We start from the raw sequence: 22,035 nt of genomic DNA on the forward strand, positions 1-22,035 counted from the left end.
AGAACCAGCTGCATGCAAGCACTGGACATGGGTCCCCCATTCAACCTAGCCCCTCAACCCACCTGAGCCAGCTCCATTACAGCATCCCCCTAAAACCAGCCTTCACAGACTCAGCTGCCTCCATAGACCCCTTCCCCACCACAGAGGAACCTCCCATGAAGCTGGCTATTATACACAGCACCCACCCCAGAGCCAGCTGAATGTGCTGAGAGAGAAGCTGCGGCCCTGGATTAAAAAATAATAATAAAATCTACAAAACACTTTATTCTTTTTGGCCTGTATTGGGGGGCGGGGGAGAAGGGGGAGACTTATAGGACCCCTCCGTAGCCCCCAAATGCCCCCCCAACACCCGAGTCCTGGGAGGCAAGTGAGTGAGAACTGTGTCCATGGATGGGGGAACCTGGGACAACTCCTAGATGCCTGGGTTCTTCAGGGGTCAGGGGGAAAGGAACAAAGAGGGACCATGGTGCATGGCCCTGGAGAAGACCTGGGACTGTTAGGGGGCAGAGACAGCCTCAGGATGCCCGAGTTCCACAGTGGTACTAAAGAAAGCTTAGCAGCTGGTGGGGGTGCAGCCCCCAAAAGTGTCTGTCAGCACCGAGAACTGCGTCCATCAGGAATCAATATCAAAGTCATCACTCTCCTCAGGCAGCCGGGAGGGGCCAGAGCCTGGTGGAAAAGAAGAGGATAGGTCAGAGCTGGGGGGGAGCAGGGATCCCCAGAAGGGGCTGGGAAGATGGGGGGAACCCACCAGATGGGGGCCCCGAGTCCAGCACCCCCAGGCTGTCAAGGAGACCGTGGTCATACAGCTCCAAGCGCTCCATGATGCGGCGCCGGGCTGGGTTGATGACAACAGCAGGAGGTGGCAAGGGGCCTGCAGAAGAGAGATGGGAATGGGTCAGAGGTCACTGGGAAAAAAGGCCAAGCTTGGGAAATGCAGGGTACCATGGCCATGGTTCGTATGGGCTCAGCCAGCCCTGGATTAAAAAGGCATAAGAAACAGGGTCTGAAGACACTGGTTCCTGTGATCCTGTATCACACAAGGTAGACTATGGTATAAAAAGGTAGCCAGGTGCAGGATGCGAGAAAACAGAGGTCAAAGGACACTGTGGCCCAGGTCAAGGCAAAGAGATGGGGTTACAAGCAGACGTGTGATTGGGACATTGTCCTGGTGACCTCTGACCCAAAAGGTTGAAGTTAGCAACCATGGAGTACGCTAACCATTGTGGGGGGGGGGAACCAGAGAACAAGGCAAGCAGAGGCTGGAAAAGGTAAAAGGTCACAGGGAAGTGTTAGGCACACCAAGGAGGTCAGGCAGGCCAGGGCAGCCTCTGGTCAAAGGATGCTAGGATAACAGGACAGAGATCAAAGGGCCTAGGTCAAGGCAGGGGAGGGAGAGTGGGGAGGTCAAAAGCAGAGAGATCAAAGTGCACTGGAGTTAGGGATCACACCCAGCAGGACTCACTGGAGAAGCTGCCTCCCACCCCTGGCAGGCTGTCGTCACTCTCCTCTGGCTGGTTCTGGGGGTCTACAGGGGAGCGGCAGGGGGGCAGGGCTGGCTCCCAGCTCAGGGCCTGCTGCAGGCGCTCCAGCTCCTCATACACCTGGGAGGCAGCAAGCTCAACCGGTGAAGACAACCCAGGTATTCGGGCTCCCAGGACCCCCTGCTCCCCACCTAAAGAACCCAGGGGTCTGGGCTCTCCACCCAGGGAGGCCATACCTGGTCCATGCAGGGGCGCTGCTTGCTGCGGCGATGAAGGCACCGAGCCGCCAGGTGGCCAAGGGAGGTGCTCAGTAGGGAGGGGCAGGACCCAGCCTGGGAGTCTGCATAGGCCTGACCCAGCCTGGTGCCCACATTCCTGTCACCCACCCCAGCCTCCTCCTCTTCCGCAGCCACCAGGTCTTTCTGTGGGGGAGGGACACCGTGAGGAGTGCTGCAGGTTGGGAGAGAAGGTGACTATGGGGGGCAGGAGGGACTGCAGATCTGGACAGAGGGGTTGTTTCTCACTAAAAACTTGGTCTGTCCACGTTCATCTGTCTCCAGTGCCCTCCGACCTGTCAGTGCCTCCAGCAGCACCTAGTTGAAGAGGGTAAGAGACAGGCTGGGCTGTTAGAGCTGGGGGGGGGGCGGTGTCAGCTCATGCCCCCAGCCCTGTGTTGGGGTGGGACTGAGCCTTGGGGGATTAAGACAAAGGTTCTCTGCCCATCCTCCTGGGACTGCAGGGTGGGGGCTCAGCTAAGGACTCCCAGGGTTTGTGGGAGGGACCCAAAGCCCAACCTACAAGGGACTGTAAATATCCTGGGTACTGAACTTCAAGAGCAAAGGATTATGGGTAGTTCTCCAAAAGGACTCTGGGTAACAGAGTTTAGGGCAAAATTAAGCTTGCAGGTAGGACCTACCCTAAAGGCACGCTAGGTAATGGAATTTGGGGCAATACAGCAAAAAGATGTGGGTAGAACCAACCCAGAGGTACTCTGGGTAGTGAGGTTTGGAGAAGGGGAGTGAAGGATTGCAGGTAGGACCCACTCAAAAGAACTCTGGGTAATGAAGTTTGGGGGAAGAGAACAAGGGATTATGGGTATATGACATCCCCAAGGCAATCATAAATGCATTTCAGGAGCAGAGGATTATGGATACGATGCTCCCCCAAAGGCTCTAGGTAATGGGCCTGAGGCATAAGTGTGCTGGGGGTGGGGGTGGAGGGGCCTCACCACACCAAAGCTGTAGGTGTCAATGGCAGGGGAGAGTGCCCCAGTCTGCACGTACTCGGGGGGCAGGTAGGCCAGGGTCCCCCGCACTGTGCCCGTGCGGCCCAGGGTCCCACTGCGGCCCCCCCGGCCTCCCCCCGCTCCCACCCTTGCCAGCCCGAAGTCGCTCAGCCGGGGGGTCAGCGCCTGGTCCAGCAAGATGTTTGAACTGGAGGGAGGGAAAGTGGGTGAGACACACACTCAGGATATGCCCCCCCCCCCCAGGAACGCAGGGTCTCTCTAGCCCCACCATGCCTCTCACTCCCAGCCCCCCCCCACCTCCCCAACAGCCCCAAGGGGCTTCTTACAATGTCCCTCACTCCTGACCTGCAGCACTCACCTCTTGACATCCCCATGGATGAGACTGGGCACATCCTGATGGAGGAACTGGACGGCCCGGGCAGCCCCCACTAGTACTGACAGGCGCTGGGGCCATGTCAGTGGAGGACGCCCGTCCTGGGCACAGAAAAGAAGGGAGGATTTGGGCGGGGGTGGCACCAGCAGCTGCCCCTTCCACACCCACTCCAGTCAGGCCTCAGTCCCACATACCTCCCCAGTGCCCCTCGCTCCCAACCTGAAGCTCCCCCCCACCCCAACAGCCCCAAGGGGCTTCTTACTCCCAACCCCCACAGCAGGGGCTACCTGTGGGCGTAGCCGGTCATCCAAGGACCCATTGGGCATGAAGACATAGACGAGGCAGAAGTGGCCTCTCTCAGCACAGAACCCAGCCAATTCCACAATATTCGGGTGCCGGTACCTGGGAGGGGCCCTGGCATTAGTTCAGTGGTGCTCCACACTCCTGACCCCCATCCCCTCTCCCAAACACAGCCCCACGGTGCCCCTCACTCCCAACTCTCAGTTTCCCCTACCCCTATCATAGCTCTGCAATGCCCCTTACTCCCAACTTGCAGGCCCCCTCACCGCGAGAGCTTCTCCAGCTCTGTGATGAAACTGTTATGGACAAGGCTCCAGTTCAGCTCTGCATCCTGGGGGGCAGTGGGGAGGTTAGTCAGAGAACAGGGGTCACCCTGACTCAGCCCTACAAAGGGCCAAGTGGGGGGAGTAGGGAAAAAAAGGAAGAGCAGAAGATAAAAGGATTCAGGGAAAGATAATGGCTGGTGCAAAGGATGCTGAAAAAGACCCAATAGTGGGCAGAGAGGAAGGTCAAGGACTAGAGAGTGCAAAGGATGCTAGAGAAAGGATAGAAGAGAGAAGCAGGCAATGCAAAGGATACCTGGAAGGGGCCTGTGGATTGGGAAGGTAGAAGATGAGACAGTGCAAAGCATACTGGGAAACCCCGCCTCACCTCCTTGAGGCGCTTGACAGCACAGTCTGTATGCCGCAGCCGGGCACGGTAGACACAGCCAAAGCCGCCTTCGCCCACCTTGTGCTGCTCTGAGAAACCACCCGTGGCCTCCACCAACTCTGCCAGGGGCCATGCCAGGAGACGTGGGGACCCTGGGGGTGGCAGGACCTGGGGACACAAACACACAGCCCACCCCCTTCCCTGCAGCACAGCATTCTGGGGAATAGGGCAGCAAGGACTTTCTCCCCTGTCTCAGACCCCATTACCCAAAGGATTATGGGTAGGACCCACCCCAAAGGACTCTGGGTAATGGACCCAGTGCAAGGCAGCAAAGGACTACGGTTACAACTGCCACGCCCCACCCCCATGCCCTCCCCAGGATTCTGGCTCAGGAACCCAGGGGCTGAGAGTGCAAAAGATTCAGGGAAAGCCCTCCTGAGCCAGAGAGCAAGGCATTCTGGGTACAGCACCCTCACCCCCACCTCTCCTAAAGAACCCAAGGGCCATCCCCCCCACACGCACAGTTAGCTCCTCCCTCTTACCTGGCTGAGAAGGGTCACAGGGTCAGGAGAGGTCATGGTGTCATGGCTGCTGGTGCTGAAGAGGCTGCTGGGTGGGGGGCCAGGAAGGGGCAGCGAGAGGCAGGATGGCTCTGGGGGGCAGGGCAGAAAGTCACTGGGGGGGCAGGGGGTGACCCCCACCTTCCCCCAAACCCCAAGAGGCAGTTACCTGGAAGGGGTGGGACTGGCACGGACAGAGCCTTTGGCAGGTCCCAGGGGAGGGTCCGAGCAGTACTGCAGGGGGCAGGGGGTGCAGACGGCAGAGGCACAGATGGCAGGGGAGGGGCCAGGGAGGTGCTGGGGGGCAGGTGCGGCCACGGCTCAGGAGGGGGCTGCCCTGTGAAGAAATAATGGACCAGAGATGAGGCTTCCATAGCCCCCACAGAGACTCCCTTGCTCTACCCACAGTTCCTCCTGTCAATCCAGAATCCCCTACAGCTCCCCATCCCCCAATACTCCCCCAGAGACCCCCCCACAGCTCTTCCTTCCCCACCCCACCACCAGGGTTCTGCCCACCAGGGACCCTAGGAGGTGTAGGCAGGGGCTGCAAGTCAGAAGTGAGGAACACTGTAGAACATAACCGGGGCTATGGATTAGGATTGAGGGCCACCAATATGCAAGGGAGCTGCAAGCTGAGCAAGGGTACTTCTGGGGTGTAAGGATGGAGATGCAAGTCAGTAGTGAGGGGCATGGTGGAGCGGGGGGCGGGGGGGCTCTCACAGCTGGCAATGAGGTCATGGGCCCAGTCCAACTCCAGCTCTCTCAGCAAGGCAAGCAGGTCCCCCACACGGGCGTTACGGTGGCCCCAGCTCCAGAGCACCCGCTGTGTCCGGCCCTCACTGGTGCCTGCAAGCCGGAGCTCCACCTGGTCCCGCACCACCCTGGAAGCTAGGGGCAGGACAGGGGGTGGGGCTTCAGGCTCCACCCCTGCTACAAGCTTCCCCCAGCAGTGCTCCCACCCACCAGTCCATTCTCAGTATAAACCAGTATAGCCAGTAACTCCCCTATATCCCACCAAATATAAACTAGTATGTCCCAGTAGTGGCCAGTGAATGCTGCCCTCCAGACTCCTTCCATCTCAGTGGACATCTGCTAGCTCCCAGCATGCATCAGGAGACCACAAGGCCTCCCAGCAGGCTTCAGTATGTCATGCTGACTCCCTGGTACATGTCAGTATGTTCCAGTGACTGAACTCCCTGGACATCCCTGACTGGCCCTGTTTCCCCAGTGCTCCATGCCCCTATCCCAGTTCCCAACTCTCTCCCAGTTTGTTCCAGTCCCCACCAGTTACTCCTATTCCCTATCCAGGGTGCCCTAGTCCCTGTTAGTCACTCCCAGTCTCTCCTCCAGTTGTTCCCCGTTGCCTTCTCAGTTATTTTCCAGTCCTCCGTTTCCAACAGTTGCTACTAGTATCCTCCCAGGATGCCCCCGCCTCACCTACTCCCCTTCCCAGTTTGCCCCAGTGCCACCAGTCACTCCCAGTCTCCTCCCTAGTATGCCCCAGTCCTTCCTGGTCCCCACCAGCTGCTCTCAGTTTGCCCCAGTCCTCAGCAGGTACTCCCAGATGCCTTCTCAGTATGATCCAGTCCTCCCAGTCCTCACCATTTGCTCCCAGTCCTCTTCTCAGCGTACCCTATTCCCCACCCCCCACTTCCAGCCCCCCTCCCAGGATGTCCCAGAGCCCACCAGGCAGTCTCAGTCTCTCCCCCAGTATGCCCCAATCTCCTACAGTCACTCCTAGTCCTCCAAGTCACTCTCAGTTTTCACCAGTCGTTCCCAGGTCCCTCCTAGGATACTCCAGCCCCATCAGTCTCTCCCAGTATGCCTCAGTTCCTCCTACTTTGCACCAGTTACCGAAGCGCTCCCAGTCCGCACGACCCAATGCGTCCATCAGGCGACAGAAGCTGCACATGAGCCAGGCCGGGAGCTCGTGCAAGAACCGCCCGGTGCCAGTCCCGGATTCGGCCATGCCACCCAGTCCAATCCGATCGGCCCCGGAAAACCAGTCACTTCCCCTTTAAGAGTGACCATAACGGCCCAGTAGGTGCATGCGCTCTAGCCTCCAGAGGGACGCTCGCTTCATGACGCCATCTTGAGTGTGGTGAATCTCAAGTTCCGCCACGCCCCCACATAGAGTGGAGGGCAAAAGCACCGCCATTCGAGGCGCGGCGGAACGAGAGAAACCCGGGCGCGACGCCACTTTAAGAAGGGCGGAAGTTCCGCCTCAAGTGTAAAGCGCGTTGGCCTAGGGAAACCCCTCCAGTCGCCATCTTGAGTGTGGCGGAAAGGAAATCTCTACCGAGAACCATAAGGAAAATGGCAGTGTGAGGGGCGGGTCGTTATTATATGGAAGGAGTTCATTGGCTGCTCTGGGGAGATGGGCGAGAGGCTGCCTCCCGCAAGGCATTCTGGGAGTGTGAGGGAGCAGACGGCAAATAGCAATGGGAGTCGCCTGTAGGCGTGGTTTGAGCTGTAGGCACGGCTTGAAGTGGGAGGGGCTTGTAGACGGGGCTATGACTAGGGCAGTAGCTGTGGTAGTCTAAATTGATAGGGCCTGGGTTATTGATGGGGAGGGCCTGTGATGTCAGCAGGATGATGTCATAATGAGGGATCCCCAGTCCAGCTCCCCAGGGACCTCATGCACTAACATCATCCCCACCTGCAGCATGATGTCATCAATACAGACACGACCCCATGGTGACCCCTAGATCCCATTCTCCATTTCTTCAGGCTGTGGTTTCCTGCTAAGGGTTGGTACCCAGACACCCTGGTTCTATCCCAGTTCGGGGGGGGAGCGGGATCTGATGGGCTAGAATGGGGAGCTGGGAGCTCAGGCCTGGCTTCTATCAAAATCTAGGATGGGAGTGGGGTTTTGCAGGTTAGGAACTGTGAACCTGGACATCAGCGTTCTATCCCAGCCCTGAAGAGGAGCAGGGCCTGGGGAGCTGGGACCCAGGACACCTGGGCTCTATTTCAACTCTAGGGAAAAGTTGGGGTCTGTGCATTATAGTGGGAAGGGGTGGGGGACCCAGATACCTGAGTTCTATCCCACCCTGGCAAAGCAGCGTGGCCTGATGAAGTAGGGAAGGGATTCACAATCAGGACCTCACTGCTGGGTGCCCATGGCTGCCTCCTGGCTTCTGTGTCTCACAGAGAGGGAAGATCCAGAGTGGGGCAGGAGGGGCAAACTGCCTTCTCCCTTGCATCCCAGTAGCTTAGACACATGCCCACACCTGGGGACCCAAGGACCATTGCTTGATCCCACCAGAGAGGGAGCTGAAAGCAAATCCATCCTAGCTGTATCTTCTCCAGCATGGTGAAGGGATGGGATGCCCCCCAGCCCCATGGGGGGGGGTCTTTTGCAATGAAGGCAAGGAAGCCATCCGTGGGTTAATTGTACATAGATTTATAGCTCGAGTCTAGCACAGAATACAGTACTTACCAACAAGAGATGCAATTATAGCACTGAAATAACCTATGCAGAGAGTTACTTGCGCTTGGAGTCTGGACCGAATTTTACATGGGGGGGGTCAGAAATGAGGGAGGTCCAAAAATTGGGCAGGGTCCAAAATTTCCAGGGGGTGGGGGAAGAATAAAAACTCAAGGTGGCAAGGAACCAAAATGGGGAGGGAAGAAAGAAAAAGGTGACGCCTAGGCCCCAGGATAAGGGGAAATGTGGGTGACACATGCCCCTCCCCCCCTTGCTCAGGGGGATGCACAGCCATGTACACACATGTGCTGAGCTGGGAGGGGGTCTGTTTCTGGTCACACATGGCTAAGGCAAACGTCTCCAGTGTCTCTCTCTGTCTCTCCCAGAATAAATAGGTGTGGGGGGGAGCAGACACAGACAGGTACATTTCTGGGGGGGAGGGGGTCTCAGGCCTTGCCCCCCCATTGAAATCTTTTTGGGGGGGGGTTGTTGCTTTTTTTACTGAAATGATACAAATTCCATCCTTTAATAAACTGCTTCAACCTCCCAGGGAACGACCCCTCCCAGCAACAGACTCCAATATGGGACTGGAGTGGATGTGTGTGCATGGGGGATCCCCAACTGCTTGCAATCTCTCCATTCCCTGGGGGTGGGGGGCGTGGAATCCAGATCCTGAGTCCTTAACTGAGAGTCTCTTCCCGACTTGGAATGCAGTCCCCAGGGGTCCCGGCAGGGCAGATGCCCCACCTCTACACCCAGGCATGGTTCCACCCTATCCAGGGGCCCCAAAAGCCCAGCTCCCCATGAAGATAGCCATGGCTCTCCAGCCATGGCCTGGGAGTCCCCCTCTATGTGAGTATGGTGGGGGGAGGGGGCAGGCAGCTGCACATGGGACCAGTACAGAATATACATGTAGACCAGAGAAGAGGGAGCTGAGCCTGCTGTATACAGCTCCCATCACAGGGACCAGCTCCTTTCTGTGGAGAGAAGAGCCCACAGTAGCACTGGTTGGGATGGAGGGAGGGAGCTCAGTACGCATGATAACAGTCCTGGTGATATTTGGTCAAACGATGACTACTGAGGCTTGGAAGCTGGGAACGTGGTGGTTGCGGGGAGAGGGGTTTGATTGTGTCAGTGGGACTGGGGGCCTTCCCCATTCCCCCCCATCCAGTGCCCCCCCCATAAGTGGCCACCTAGGGCCGGTGTGTGGAAGAATGGTGCCCCTCTTTGCCCGGGCTGCTATTGCTGACTGGGATGGAGCAGTAGGCAGGGCTGCCCCGCCATGTAGGTAACCTATGTTAAATAACACCCCCCCCCCAGCATGAAGGTAATGGGTGCTGAGTAACTCCCCTCCACCCCACTATGAAGGTAACAGGTGCCAAGTAACCCCCTAATCACGAAGGTAACAGACGCCGGATAACTCCCCTCTGCCCTGCCATGAAGGTAATGGGTGCCAGGTAACTCCCTCTCCCCAGTCTGCCATGAAGATAAAGGGTGCTGGGCAATTCTTCTCTGCCCCACCACAATGGTAATGGCTGCTAAGTAATCCCCCCTGCCATGAAGGTAATGGATGTCAGGTAACTCCCCTCCACCCCACCATAAAGGTAATGGGTACCAAGTGTCTTCACTCCATCACCCTGAGTGGGAAGTGTATTAGACAGGAAGGGGTTAAGTCCTCAGCATTTCCTAGTTTTCTAACTAAAGGGAGGTAACACCATGCTCAGGGCTCTGCCCTGAGAGGAGTGTGGTGGGGGGGGGGGACATGTCCCCTTTGATAGATGCCCCCTAAAGTGCAAAGCTTCATCTCACAGGATGGAGCAGTTGGGGTGTGCCCCCCTAGAGATGGACTATCTCCTCCCTTCCCTGGGCTGTCAGTCTCCCAGCACACAATGCAGGGCAGTAGCACCCTCCGCCCAGCCATGGCTCCATGATGGGGGAGCTGGAAATGGAGGTACCCTCATAGCCCTGCCATGATGGCCCCCCAATAGCCGGAGGACTCCACAGTGAGACCTGTGATCTGACTGTATGATCCCTAATATGCAGGGAACTCCGCATTGCAGCCTGTCCATGATCTGACCCCATGTAACCCCACCTACATCCCAATATTCTCCCCTGGCACAGCTTGGCCATGATCTGACCCCACAACACCACCTGCACCCCAACATCCAGGGAGCCCCACATTACAGCCTATGATCTGACCCATTGTGACCACCTGCACCCTAACATAGATAACCCCACATTAAGGCCTGTCCATGATCTAACTCTATGTGACCCCATGTGCACCCAGATATCTAGAGAACCCCACATCGTCTTGTCCATGCCCTGAACCCATATGACCTCACCTGCACTCTGATATCGTAGTTGTACCTGCCTGTGATCTGACCCCATGTGACCCTCAATATCCAAGGAACCCCACATCACAGCCTGTCCATGATTTGACCCCTTGTGACTCCCACCTGCATCCAGATACTCAGACAAACCCCAAGCCAGGGCGAGTCCATCATCTGGCTCTGTGTGACCCTATGTGCACCCCAATACCCAGGGAACCCCATGGCAGTGCCTGTCTGTGATCTGACCCCACATACACCCCACATGCACACCTATGTCCAGTGAACTGCATGACAGGGCTTGTCTATAACCTGACCCCCTGAGCCCAGTTCCATCCACATCCTGACCTCTGAGGAACCCCAGGCTGCAGTCTACCTATGACCCTCAGCTTCAGCAATCGCTCTCACCCTGTGCCTAGCCCAGGAATCCATGGTTACTACCAGGAAGCCCTCCACCAAAAGGCAGAGGGATGGGGACAGCGCCTCCTCCTGCAGCTCCCACAGAGGGGGAATAGATTCAGGGTTAAAGAATCATCACCCCCACACACCCCTCCCTCTAACCATGGGGGCCCCCCAAAAACCCTGAACACCTGACCACTAGGCAGGCGCAGTCCCACAACCCGACAGGAAGTCCTGCCCCTCCCCACACCCGGCTCATTAGTGCAAATAATCCCCCCCCACCCCCCCCCGCGCCTGCCCGAGTACTGGAAGAAGTGCCCCCCCCTTTCCACAATGCACTGGGGCCACAGCAAGGACAAAGTTTGGAGGGGGGGTTCCCCGGTTCCTACCTGCTGGGAGCCTGCTGGGGGGGAGAGGGGTGCAGCGTACACACGTTCCCCTCCCCCTGGCCCACTGGTCGTTGTGGGGGAGAGGGGCAGTAGTTGGAGGAAAGTGCAAAGTGGCTCCCGGCCCCCATGGGCGCTGTGCTTTTCGCTAGGAAATACCGGGGTGGGGGGAGGGGGGCAGGGTAGGCTGGGGGAGAGCACTTGGGCTGGCGAGGGGGGGGGTGCTCAGCCTGGCCCAGCCCTGCGGAGCTGCCTCGAGTCCCGAGGACGGTGTGGGGGGAGGGGCAGGGGGTGCCATCCATCTGTCTGTCCGTCCATCCGTGCTGCTGCACCCCCCTCCCGTTACACCCCCATCACACTCTGGCACTCAGAGTCAGCTGACCCGCTCGGAGACAGGCGTCCTGGTGTCCACGGCGTCGTCCCTGGCACCAGGCCGGGGGCCAGCAGGGGGCGGGGGGGCCAACGACGTGGAGGTGGAAGAGGAAGAGGAGGACGAGGAAGAAGAAGAGGACACAGTGTCTTTGCGTTCACCCTCTGCCCGGTGCTTGACGGCCAGAGCAGGCGGCTGAGTCTTGGGGGGGTCAGCAGGGCAGGCCCGGCCCCCGGCCGCCTCCTCAGCGCAGCCCTGGTTGCTCAGGTCCTGGGGCGTGGGTGTGGGTGCGGGCGTGGCTGCAGGTGCTGGGCACACGCTGTCCGGGGGGCTAGCAGGGGGCTCCGGGTGTGGCGGCTGCAGTAGTGGTGGCAGGGGCGGCTCCTTCTTGGCAGGTAAACCACCCCCGGCTCCCCCCCGCCCCTTGGGGCTGCCCTCCTTGCTGCGGCGCCCGGCCTTGGGTCCCTTGGGGCCACCACGCTCAGGGGCAGGTGGCAGAGGTCTTGGCTCTAGGGCCACAGCCTCCCGTGTCTTGCGCTTCTTGATGGGCAGCAGGGTCTCGTGGGCTGCAGCTGGTGCAGCTGCTGACACCACTGCCTCCTTGGCTGCCTTCTTGCGGACTTCAGCGGCTGCCACTGGGGTGCCCACACCCGCCCCGCCGCCTGGCTTGCGGCCCCGCTTCTTGGGGGTGGCTTGGAGGTCTGGCTCTGCCTTGCGCTTGCGCCCAGGCCGCCGGAGGGCCAGCACAGGGGCCGAAGCAGTGGCTACACCCCCCACTTCTTTGGCACCTGCTGGGCCTGGCTGGAAGGGCATCTTGACCAGAAGCTTTCCCGGGCTCTTCTCCACCACACGTTTCACCTGGACACCCTCAACTGGGCCCGCCCTGGCCTTGGCAGCTGCTCCGCTGCCCTTAGGGCGCCCACGGCCCCGCCCCGTGCCAGGGGCCTTGGGGGCTTTGGGCTTCTTGGGGGGCTTGTGTTCCCGGCGTGAGGGGCTGCCGCGGCCTGTCACCGTGAAGTCAAAGTCGTTAGGGTCCAGAGAGGTGTCTCCTACCTTTTCGAAGTAGGCGATGAGCTCCACCTTGGAGCGGAAGGCTTTGCCTTGAGGACTGCGGGCAGGGGGAGAGAGGGCGCAGGCGTCAATCAGAGCTGCCCCAGGGGGCAGGGGTGCCCCATGGTGTCCGCCCCACAAGGGCAAATAATGGGCATGGGGGCAAGCTCTTAGCTGAGGCCCACCAGCTGCTGCCAAAAAACCTCCCAGAAGCCTCTGGGGCTGGGATGCAGGGCCTGCTTCAACATGGGGGGGCATACCATCAGCCCACCTGGAGCTGTATGGTCCTGCAACTTTCTGCAAAGCCCGCATCTGCCCTGTACTGGTAGAACGTGACACCTACTCCCTCCAGAGACCCATGGCACCTTGGCATATTAAGAAGCACTCCCCCATGCCCTGGTGGATCATACAGCATGCTGGGAAAGCCCCCACTGCACCAGGGAGTCACACCATGCTGGCATGCTAAGAAGGTCCACATATGTCAGAGGGCTGTGCCCCCAGTTCCACTCCCAGCCATACAGCATGCTAGAAACCCCCCCACACACACACTGTGCTAGCCACCAGAGCTGTGTATCCCCATAGCATGCTGGGAAAGCACCCTCCCTATGCCCTGTGGCTACACAGCATGCTGGGAAACCCGTGTCCCCTCCCCCCGTGCCGGCGGGACTCACTTGATCAGGTAGACGTCGTACTTGCCAGCTGAGCGGCCCGACTTGCGCTGCTTCAGCTTGCGGGTCCAGCCCTCAGGCAGCGTGGGGTCATCGTACATGGGCCCGCGGTCCCGGATGATGGAGCGGCGCTGCTTGGGTGAAGCTGAGGGCTCGGGTGCTGCTGGCGCTGCCCCAGTACCCCCCTCGCCCTCCGAGGTCTCCGCCTTTCCTGCCTCGGCTGGCTCAGCTGACGGCTGTCCCCCAGCCGCAGCCACAGTCTCATGCTGCTGACGCTCCTTCTTGGTCTTCTTGGCCTTGCCCGGCTTCCCCTGCGTGTGCTGGTCCTCCACCTTCTCTTCCCTGTGAGGAAAGCAGAGGCATCAGGAGGGTGCCTTGGGGACCCACATCCTAGCCTGGAGTCCCCAAGACCTGCCCCTCCTACAGCTTGGCACATGCCCAATAGCTGCCCAGGTAGCTGCCCCTCACAGCCAGTGCCCCTTCAACCAACATCCTCCCCTCCCTGCTCTGGGGTCTCTTCAGGCAGCTGGACAAGCCCCACTGCCCACCCCTTGCCGTGCCTCCCATGACTGCCTGACTGGCACGTGTGCAGAGCGGGGGAGGAGGGGGAGCGTCTGGCTGCTCCAAGATGTAATCACACAGCGGAGAGGAGCCCGTGTTGGTAAACACACTGAAGGATGCACCCGCCAGCCGTGGGCAGGCAGGGGGATACAAGGCCCTAGTGGGGGGGAGGGTAGAGTCCCTACAGACTGGTTCTGGGAGCCCCAGCTGGCCATGGCAGGACACTGGGAGCCCAAGCAGCATTGGATTAACCTGCTCACAGTTCCCTCAGATGTGCCCCGGGCAAAGGGTTCTCTGTTGGGGAGGTGGCATGAAAGAGTTTGTGTCTATAAACAGGGACTAGAGAAGCACCAGGGTCCCAGGGGTGCTGGGCACAAGGTGGGGGAAACAGAGAAGTCCCCTAGAAGCCAAGGGGTTGCTTGTGTTCAGATTCCACAGGGTTAATCTGTGATACAGGGATGGCACATCGGGCCTTAGGCTAATGCTGAGGACCCACCAGAGACAGCCCCCTGTACCCTAGGGGTATGGGCAGCCCCCAGTCCCAGCTGGGGAGGGGATCCAGGCAACAGCCAACATGCCAATGCTTCAATTTCCCCAAGCCCCACACCTAGGGAGATCCAAGACCAGGGCTACCGTTCTCCCTGCCAGCACATGGGGACACCTGGGGCCCAGCCTGGCCTGACCGCTGGGGACTCTCAGCCGGGTTGTGCATGCATCCATGTCACGAACCCATGGGTGGACAAGGGGCTGAGCTGGGCCTGCTTCTAGGGTCTGTGGGGATGGGGAGCTGATGGCAAGGGCACCTCCACGCAGCAGCAGAGATAGTACTGGCTGTGGAGTACGGATGATGGTGTGATCCAGCTGGAAGGGAAGGGGTGGGAGCAAGATGTAGCAGGGGTATACGAGCCACAGCAACACTGGGTGCCTGCAGCAAGACACCTAGCCCCAGCCTGCTCTCATCTGCTGGACCGCACCGCCCTCTCAGAGCAAGCACAGGACCCAAGTGTTCAGGCTCCCAGGCCCTGCTCCTCTGGGAGCTGTGGAGAGAGCAAGCTCAGGTGAAGGCACCATCTAATGCTGCCCTGGGCAGGCAGAGCCAGAGATGGGGCAGCCACTGCCCCTTGCCTGTCACCCGGACCCAGCACATGCCCCCCGCCCAGGGTCCGTGTTGTCCAGACCCGACACGCACATTTCGCACCCTCCCACACCCAGGCCAGCACATGCCCCACAACCAGGGTCTGCTGTTGCCCAGAGCGGGCATGTGGGCCATGTACTACCCCCCAGGCAGAGCTGGCACATGCCTGAAGCCCAGGAATCCCAGCACAGACCCCCTATGTGTCCCACACCTGGGATCCCTGTCACCCCAATACTGCACACACCCATGCCTGGGATCTCTAGCACCCAGCTCCTGCACATGCCCTGTGCCCAGGGCCCCCAGCGCTCAGCCCCCAATACATCACACCCTGGGGTTGCTGCTGCCTGATGCACTGCACAGAGCCTGAGGTTGCATCCCCCAGCCCAGTCCCACCTCATTATTGGGTCCCCAGGACACCAGCTGCCAGGAACAGAGCACAGGAAAGGCAAGTGAGATGCCAGGCAGCTCCCGGGGAAAACACTGGCCAGGCAACTTGGGCATTGACTGGGGGGCTAGGCAGAGCTCAGACTGATGGGCCCCAGCATGACAGGGCTGGTTTCAGGCTGTGGGCACTGCTGCACACAGTGTGATGGGGTTGTGGGAGTGCTGTGACCTGATGGGTCTGGTCCCAGCTGGGCTGTGGATGGTGCTGTGCCTGGCATGTTGGGATTGGTCCCGGCTGGACTGCAGGCAATGTTGTGCCCAGCATGACAGGGCTGGTCTTGCCTGGAGCTTTGGCGGGGTGCGCTGTGCCCAACATGATAGCATTGGACTCAGCCAGGGCTGCAGGTGGTGCTGTGTCTGGTCTTGGCTGGGAGCTGCAGGTGGTGCTGTGCCCAGTGTGCTATGGGTGGCCTCAGCTGGGGCTGTGCATAATGCTGTGCCCTCTTTCAGCTGGGCTGTGGATGGTGCTGCACCTGGCATGACAAGGGTGGTCCCAGGTGAGCTGCAGGCAATGCTATGCCCAGTGTGACAAGGCTGGTCTCAGCCAGAGCCATGGGTGATGCTATGCCCAGCCTAAGGTCTTTGGACTGGGCCAGAGCTGCAGGCAGTGCTGTCCCCAGTGTGACAGGGCTGTGGGCAGTGCTGTGTGACCTGATGTGGTTGGTCCCAGCCAGGACTGCAGGCAGTGCTGAACCCAATGTGATGAGAGTGGTCCCGGCTGGGCTGCAAACAATGCTGTACCCTCTCTCTGATGGACTGTGGACGATGCTGTGCCTGGCATGATGGGATTTATCCTGGCCAGGCTGCAGGCCTCAGCTGGGAGCTGCTGGTGTTGCTGTTCTCAGCATGATGGGGCTGTGGGTGCTGCTGTGCCCCATGTGACATGGTTGGTCCCAGCTGGGGGAGTGGACAATGCTGTGCCCTTTCTCAGCTGGGCTGCAGATAATGACAAGACTGGTCTTGGCTGAGGCTGTGGGTGGTCTGTATCCCATCTTGGCCAGGGACTCCTGGCGGTGTTGTGCCTGGCATGAGACTGCAGACAGGGCTCTGCCTGGTGTGACAGGACTGGTCTCAGCCAGGGGCTGTAGGCAGTGCCGTACCCGGCACGACAGGGCTGGTCTTGGCCGGGTTGCAGGCTGTGCTGTACCTGGCTGATCTTGGCCAAGGGCTGCAGGTGGTGTTGTGCCCAGTGTGACAGAGCTAGTCTCGGCTGGGATGCAGGCTGTGTTGTGCCCAGCATGATGGGGCTGGTCTTGGCCAGGGGCTGCAGACGGTTCTGTGCCTGGCGTAGCAAGGCTGGTCTCAGCCAGGGGCTGCAGGCAGTGCCATCCCCCGTGTGGCAAGGCTGATCTTGGCCAGGGACTGTGGGCAGTGCCATGCCCAACATAACAGAGCTGGTCTTAGCTGGACTGCAGGCTGTGCTGTGCCTGGAGTGATGGAGCTGCCAATGGAGCTGTGTCCAGCATTGACAGGGCTGGTCTTGGCCAGGATACAGGCAGTGCTGTGCCCGGTGCTACACGGCTAGTCTCACCCAGGAGCTGCTGGCAGTGCTGTGCCCGATGTGACGGGGCTAGTTTTGGCCAAGCTGTGCTGTGCCCAATGTGAAAGGCCTGGTCTCAGTTGGGCTGCAAGCGGTCCTGTTCCTAGCATGATGGGGTTGGTCTCAACAAGGAGCTGCGGGTGCTGCAGTGCCCAGTGTGACAGAGCTAGTCTTGGCTGGGCTGCAGGCTGCACAGTGCTTGGCGTGAAAGGGCTGGTCTCAGCCAGGGGCTACAGGTGGTGGCGTGCCCAGCATGACAGGGCTGGTCTCAGCTATATGGCAGGCTGTGCTGTGCCCGGCATGATGGGACTGCCAATGGGGCTGTACTGAACATTGACAGGGCTGGTGTTGGCCAGGCTGTAGGCAGTGTTGTGCCCGTCACTACAGGGCTGGTTTCAGCCAGGGGCTGTGGGCAGGACTGTGCCCGGTGCTACAGAGCTGGTCTTAGCTAGGCTGCAGGCTGTGCTGTGCCTGGCACGAAGGGGCTGTCAACAGGGCTATGCCTGGCATGACAGGGCTGCAGGCTGTGCTGTGCATGATGGGGCTATGGAGAGCACTGCACCCAATGTGAGGGTCCCAGTCCCAGTCATGCTCTCTCTGCCAAGAAGCCTGGTAACAAATGCCCGAACCCAGGCACTGGCCCAACCCACTGAGCCAGGGCTGCCCCACAGCACAGAGCCAAGGAGACAGGAACTGGGTGGGTGCAAAGGCAGGGGGCCTAAGTCTGTTTCCATCTGCTGCAGCTCTAGTCCCTCCCTGTGCTCCATGCCTAGCTGGGTAAGGGCCAAGCTCCTGCCCCATGGACAGGCCTCCGGACACCAGTCATAGCGGGTCAAACACGTGTGGACAGCCAGGCTCTGTAAGTCTGAACACAAGAAGTAACGGGCACTCTAGGCCATGGGCTGAAGGACTGTGGGAACCAGAACCCCTGGCTTGAGTGGCACCAGGCTTCTTGACCACTACCAGTGCCCCTTGCTGTGCCCTCTGCCCTATGTGGTGCCCCCTGCTGTGCCAGCAGCCCAGGTCCCACTGAGAGGCAACACTGCCTTCCTGGCACCTGTAAGCAAGAGAAAGGAGCCCCAAGCCCATGCCTGGCTCGAGGCAGGCAAACCTGGCACCCCTCACTGTTGCCGGCAAGGACACAAAGGACATGCTCTGGCCCCTAAGGTGCCTGCCATGGGAAGCTCGGACTGCAACATCCTGGCTATGCATTGGGATTGGGCACCTGGCACGACCCCATCCTGCCGCCAGCAGAGCCCGCTCAGAGCTATTCCCACCTGCCCACCCAGCCCTATAGTGCCTTCGTGCCAAGCCTGGAACTGGAATCAGGACCACAGGCTCCCAGCTTCCCCCGTTGGGGTAGTCTGCCTGGGAGTGTGGAACTGCCCAGGCTACAGCTTCTACATCACTAGGAGGGACAGGATAGTTCCTCCCTGCATGTTCATCTGTCCCAGCTCAGGGTGGCAATATCTGTGGCAGGCAAAGTGCCTTGCCTGGCTAACCTGTGTGCTACAGACCCACTCCAGCCCTGCCCGCAGTGGACAAGTACTCACACTCTCAGAGAAGCAGGCAGGAAAACCTACAGCCACATAAGTCACATGGACAGGCCAGGGCTGGGAGACCCCCTGGACAGGTGGGCACAAGAGTCCATGTGTCACAAAGGTGGGCATGACAGTAGCATGTTGCACGGCCCTGACAGGCTCAGAGCCAGGAAGTGGCATGAGGCGGGTCCAGCAGGCATGGACCAGGCCAGGTGGCATAAGCCTGCACTGCTTGGCCCAGCCATGGAGCCACTAAGGTTACTGGGGGTGGCACGAGGACAGCTAGGGTGTAGACACATGTGGAGGGCAGCAACCATGTGCGGGCTGGGAAGACACTGACTGGGAAGTGTGATGCTGGCCGGGGCAACGCCTGATAGGACTGGACAGCATGTACGGAAACGGAGGGTCCTGGGCAGCGTGGGCATGAGATGGATTGGACGTGGGTGCTAGCATGGGCGTGGCCTGTGTGCAACTTTGCTGATATGGCTCAAGGCAGGGTGGATGCCGTGGCAAGACTTAGTAGGAGCACACATGCAATACTGGGAGGGCAGGTGTGCCAATGAAGGGGGTGCGGACAGTACAAAGCACTAGGTGTGAGTGAGCCCAGACAAAATACCATTGGACTGGCATGAGGGGGGTGGGACAGTGCAGTGGGGATCAAGTGACAGGGCTGGGACAGTGGAGTTAGCATGATGGGGCCAGGGTGGCACAGGGGGGATTGGTGTGACTGGGCCCAGGCAATGCCAAAGGGCTGGTGTGCCTAGGCTTGGTGTGACTAGGGCTTGACGTGACCCGCATGGTGCACACAGGGGTTTGGTGCACCCTGTGTCTAGGAGCTTCATGTGCCCAGCACACAGGAACTTAGTGTGATCAGCACCTAGGAGCTTGGCATGGCCAGAAGTCTGGTGTGACTGATGGCCAAGAGCTTGATGCGACCCATGACTGGGAGCTGGGCATGACCAGGGGTTTGATGTGAGACTTTGCATGACATGGGCTTGGTATATCCTGCACCCAGGGTCTTGGTGTGATCAGAGGCTCAGCATGACTGTGACGGGTGGGGGGGAAGGTGAGTGTTACCAACACTTGGAACTTAGCATGACCAGTGCCCAGAGGCCTGGTGTGACCGGGGCCTGCCATGACCCATGCCAGGGGTTTGAGTATGACCACACTTGACAGGTACCATGCCCAGAGCCTTGGCATGACATGCACCCCGAGCCTTAGCGTGACCCATGCCCGGGGGGGGAGTTCGCGACCTCTGACCTCCCCCGGCCCCGCCCCCTCGACCCCCCCCCCGGGCGGCCCCTCCCCCCTCCCGGGGCCGCTGTGACGCACCACAGTCGCGCAAACGGGGGGGACTCACGCACGCCCCCCTCTCACGCCCCCCCTCCCTTCCCCACCCCTCCCCTCCCACCGCCTCGCGCGTCGTCGCCGCCCCCCGCCCCCCCCCGACACGGAAGGGGGGAGGGGCGGGGGTCCGGCCGCGCGCGGGGCACTCACAGCCGCTCCTCGTCGCCGCTCGGCGCCGCCGCCATTTTCTTCGCAGCGAAGAAACCCGCGGGGGGGGGAGGGGAGGGGGGGAAGGGGGGGCCAAGCCGGGGTGGGGGGGGCCAAACCGAGCCGGAGAGGAAGCCCGGAGCAGGCAGGCCCCACCCCCTCCCCCATCCCCTCCTTTGCCGCACTCTGATTGGCCATGGGCACTGTCCGTCATACAGCCACCGCACATCCATTGGCTCCCGCAGGCGGGCCGCGGGGCGGGCCCCCCCCCCGCGCTCCCCCGCGCGGCAGTTGGAATTGGCGGGAAGCGCTGTCAGTTAGGGCGGGCCCCCTCCGGGAAAAGGGGGCGGGGCGAATAGAGCGCGCGCGGCGGCTGATTGGGTATCACTGCCGCTGCTGAATGGGCCGGCATCCTGCCCGTCACTGTAGGAGGGAGCGTGGGGGGAGCCCAAGGAGGGGTGGGGCGCGGCATGGCGCGGCGCGGCGCGGTGCGGAGGGGTTTGAAATTCAACGGCAGTTTCCAACGGTCCCAACCGCCGCCCCGCCTAGTACGTCATACTCATGTTCACACCAAGGCTGTTTTGTGTCCACGCTCATGTCAAGGGAGCTCTGGGATCCCAACACACCATGCTCACGCTCACGCCAAGACAGCCTCAGGAACCCATCTCATTATGCTGATGCTCACAACAAGGTTGTCCCATGTCCACACTCCTGCCAAGGTGGCCCCGGGACCCGAAGGCACCACGCTGACAGTCATGCTTACACCAAGTCTGTCTTGTGTCCACACTCATGCCAAAGCAGCTCTGAGACCCCAACATGCCACTCTCATTTTCACATCATGGCTGTCTTATGCCCACACTTACACCAAGGTGGCTCTGGGACCCCAAAACACCATGCTCACATTCACACCAATGCCATCTTGCGTCCACACCCATGCCAAGGCAGTCCCAGGACCCTAACATGCCACACTCACCAAAGCTGTCTCGTGTCCACACTCACGCCAACTTGGACCACAACACACCATGCTCATACTGACATTCACACCAAGGCTGAACACCATCTGCCGTAAAGCTGGCAAGTCAGTCAGCAATACAAAAGTCCTTGACTTTAGGAAAACTGACTTTGACAAACTCAGGAGGCTTGTCAGTGAGGCCCTAAGGGACCACGACCCCAAGGGGAGGGTAGTTCAGGAAGAATGGTTGCTCCTCAAGGGAGAGATCCTAGATGCACAAGCTAAAGTTATTCCATCTTGGAGGAAAGGCAGGAAAAGGGCACAGCAGCCCCCTTGGCTCTCCAGGGAACTAGCTGACCTCCTCCAGCTAAAAAAAAAGGCCTGAAAAGGATGGAGGATGGGATCCACCTCCAAGGAGGAATACTCTGCATTGGTCCAGTCCTGCAGGTAGAGAACTAGGAAAATCAAGGCTCCGATGGAACTCCAACGAGCTACAAGTGTCAAGGACAATAAAAAGTCTTTTTTCAGATATGTGGGGAGTCAGAGGAAAAGCAAGGGCAACGCTGGAGCCCTGCTAAACCAGATGAGACAACTGACAACCAATGCCCAGGAAAAAGTCAACCTATTAATGGGTACTTTGCATCAGTCTTTCATCAGTCCCCTGGGACGCCCGTGCCCATTATGGGACAGGGAGGCCCAGGTGAGGAAGATTCCCTGCCCACCATCAATGCTGACCTTGTGAAGGAACACCTTGAAAGGTTGGACACCTTCAAGTCAACCGGTCCTGACAATATATACCCCAAGGTATTCAAGGAGCCGCCGAGCATCAGAGACCAGCCTCTGGCATGGATCTTTGAGAACTTCTGGTGCTCCGGTGAAGTGCTTGAAGATTGGAAGAAGGCCAATGTGGTGCCTATCTTCAAGAAAGGGAGGACAGTGGATCCGGCAAACTACACGCCCATCAGCCTGACCTCTATCCTGGGCAAGATCTTGGAAAAGATTATCAAGGAGGCCATTCTTAACAGATTGGCCAACAGCAACATCCTGAGGGATAGCCAGCACAGGTTTGTTGCGGATAGGTTTTGCTTGACCAACCTTATTTCCTTTTATGACCAGGTGACCTA

The 22,035-nt window shown here is 59.6% G+C and overlaps 2 protein-coding genes across 6 annotated transcripts; both read right to left on the reverse strand.

Annotated features, from left to right (window-relative positions):
- Nucleotides 1–244: 244 nt before the first annotated feature.
- On the reverse strand, nt 245–6,861 carry IRAK1 (interleukin 1 receptor associated kinase 1). Of its 5 annotated transcripts, none has more exons than XM_090060777.1 (14): nt 6,469–6,853; nt 5,335–5,502; nt 4,784–4,951; nt 4,597–4,706; nt 4,055–4,222; nt 3,670–3,734; nt 3,391–3,505; nt 3,089–3,204; nt 2,713–2,917; nt 2,009–2,077; nt 1,721–1,906; nt 1,466–1,604; nt 752–874; nt 245–669 (listed from the first exon to the last, which is right to left on the reverse strand). In XM_090060777.1, exons 1-14 carry the CDS (start codon nt 6,581–6,583, stop codon nt 614–616), a joined length of 1,803 nt encoding a protein of 600 aa, XP_089916903.1. In that variant the 5' UTR covers nt 6,584–6,853; the 3' UTR covers nt 245–613. The 5 variants fall into 5 exon arrangements, with proteins under 5 accessions (XP_089916903.1, XP_089916906.1, XP_089916905.1 ...); XM_090060780.1 differs by having other exon boundaries at nt 2,857–2,917; nt 6,469–6,850; XM_090060779.1 differs by lacking the exon at nt 1,466–1,604 and having other exon boundaries at nt 6,469–6,861.
- A 1,123-nt stretch (nt 6,862–7,984) lies between these two features.
- On the reverse strand, nt 7,985–20,092 carry MECP2 (methyl-CpG binding protein 2). The gene is made up of 3 exons (XM_090060811.1): nt 19,963–20,092; nt 13,248–13,586; nt 7,985–12,634 (listed from the first exon to the last, which is right to left on the reverse strand). The coding sequence occupies exons 1-3, from the start codon at nt 19,995–19,997 to the stop codon at nt 11,530–11,532; spliced, it is 1,479 nt and encodes a 492-aa protein (XP_089916937.1). The 5' UTR covers nt 19,998–20,092; the 3' UTR covers nt 7,985–11,529.
- Between the last annotated feature and the right edge of the window lie 1,943 nt (nt 20,093–22,035).

This window comes from Crocodylus siamensis, chromosome 8 (genome assembly GCF_052110815.1).
Source record: "Crocodylus siamensis isolate JL-2025a chromosome 8, ASM5211081v1, whole genome shotgun sequence".
Lineage (NCBI taxonomy): Eukaryota > Metazoa > Chordata > Crocodylia > Crocodylidae > Crocodylus > Crocodylus siamensis.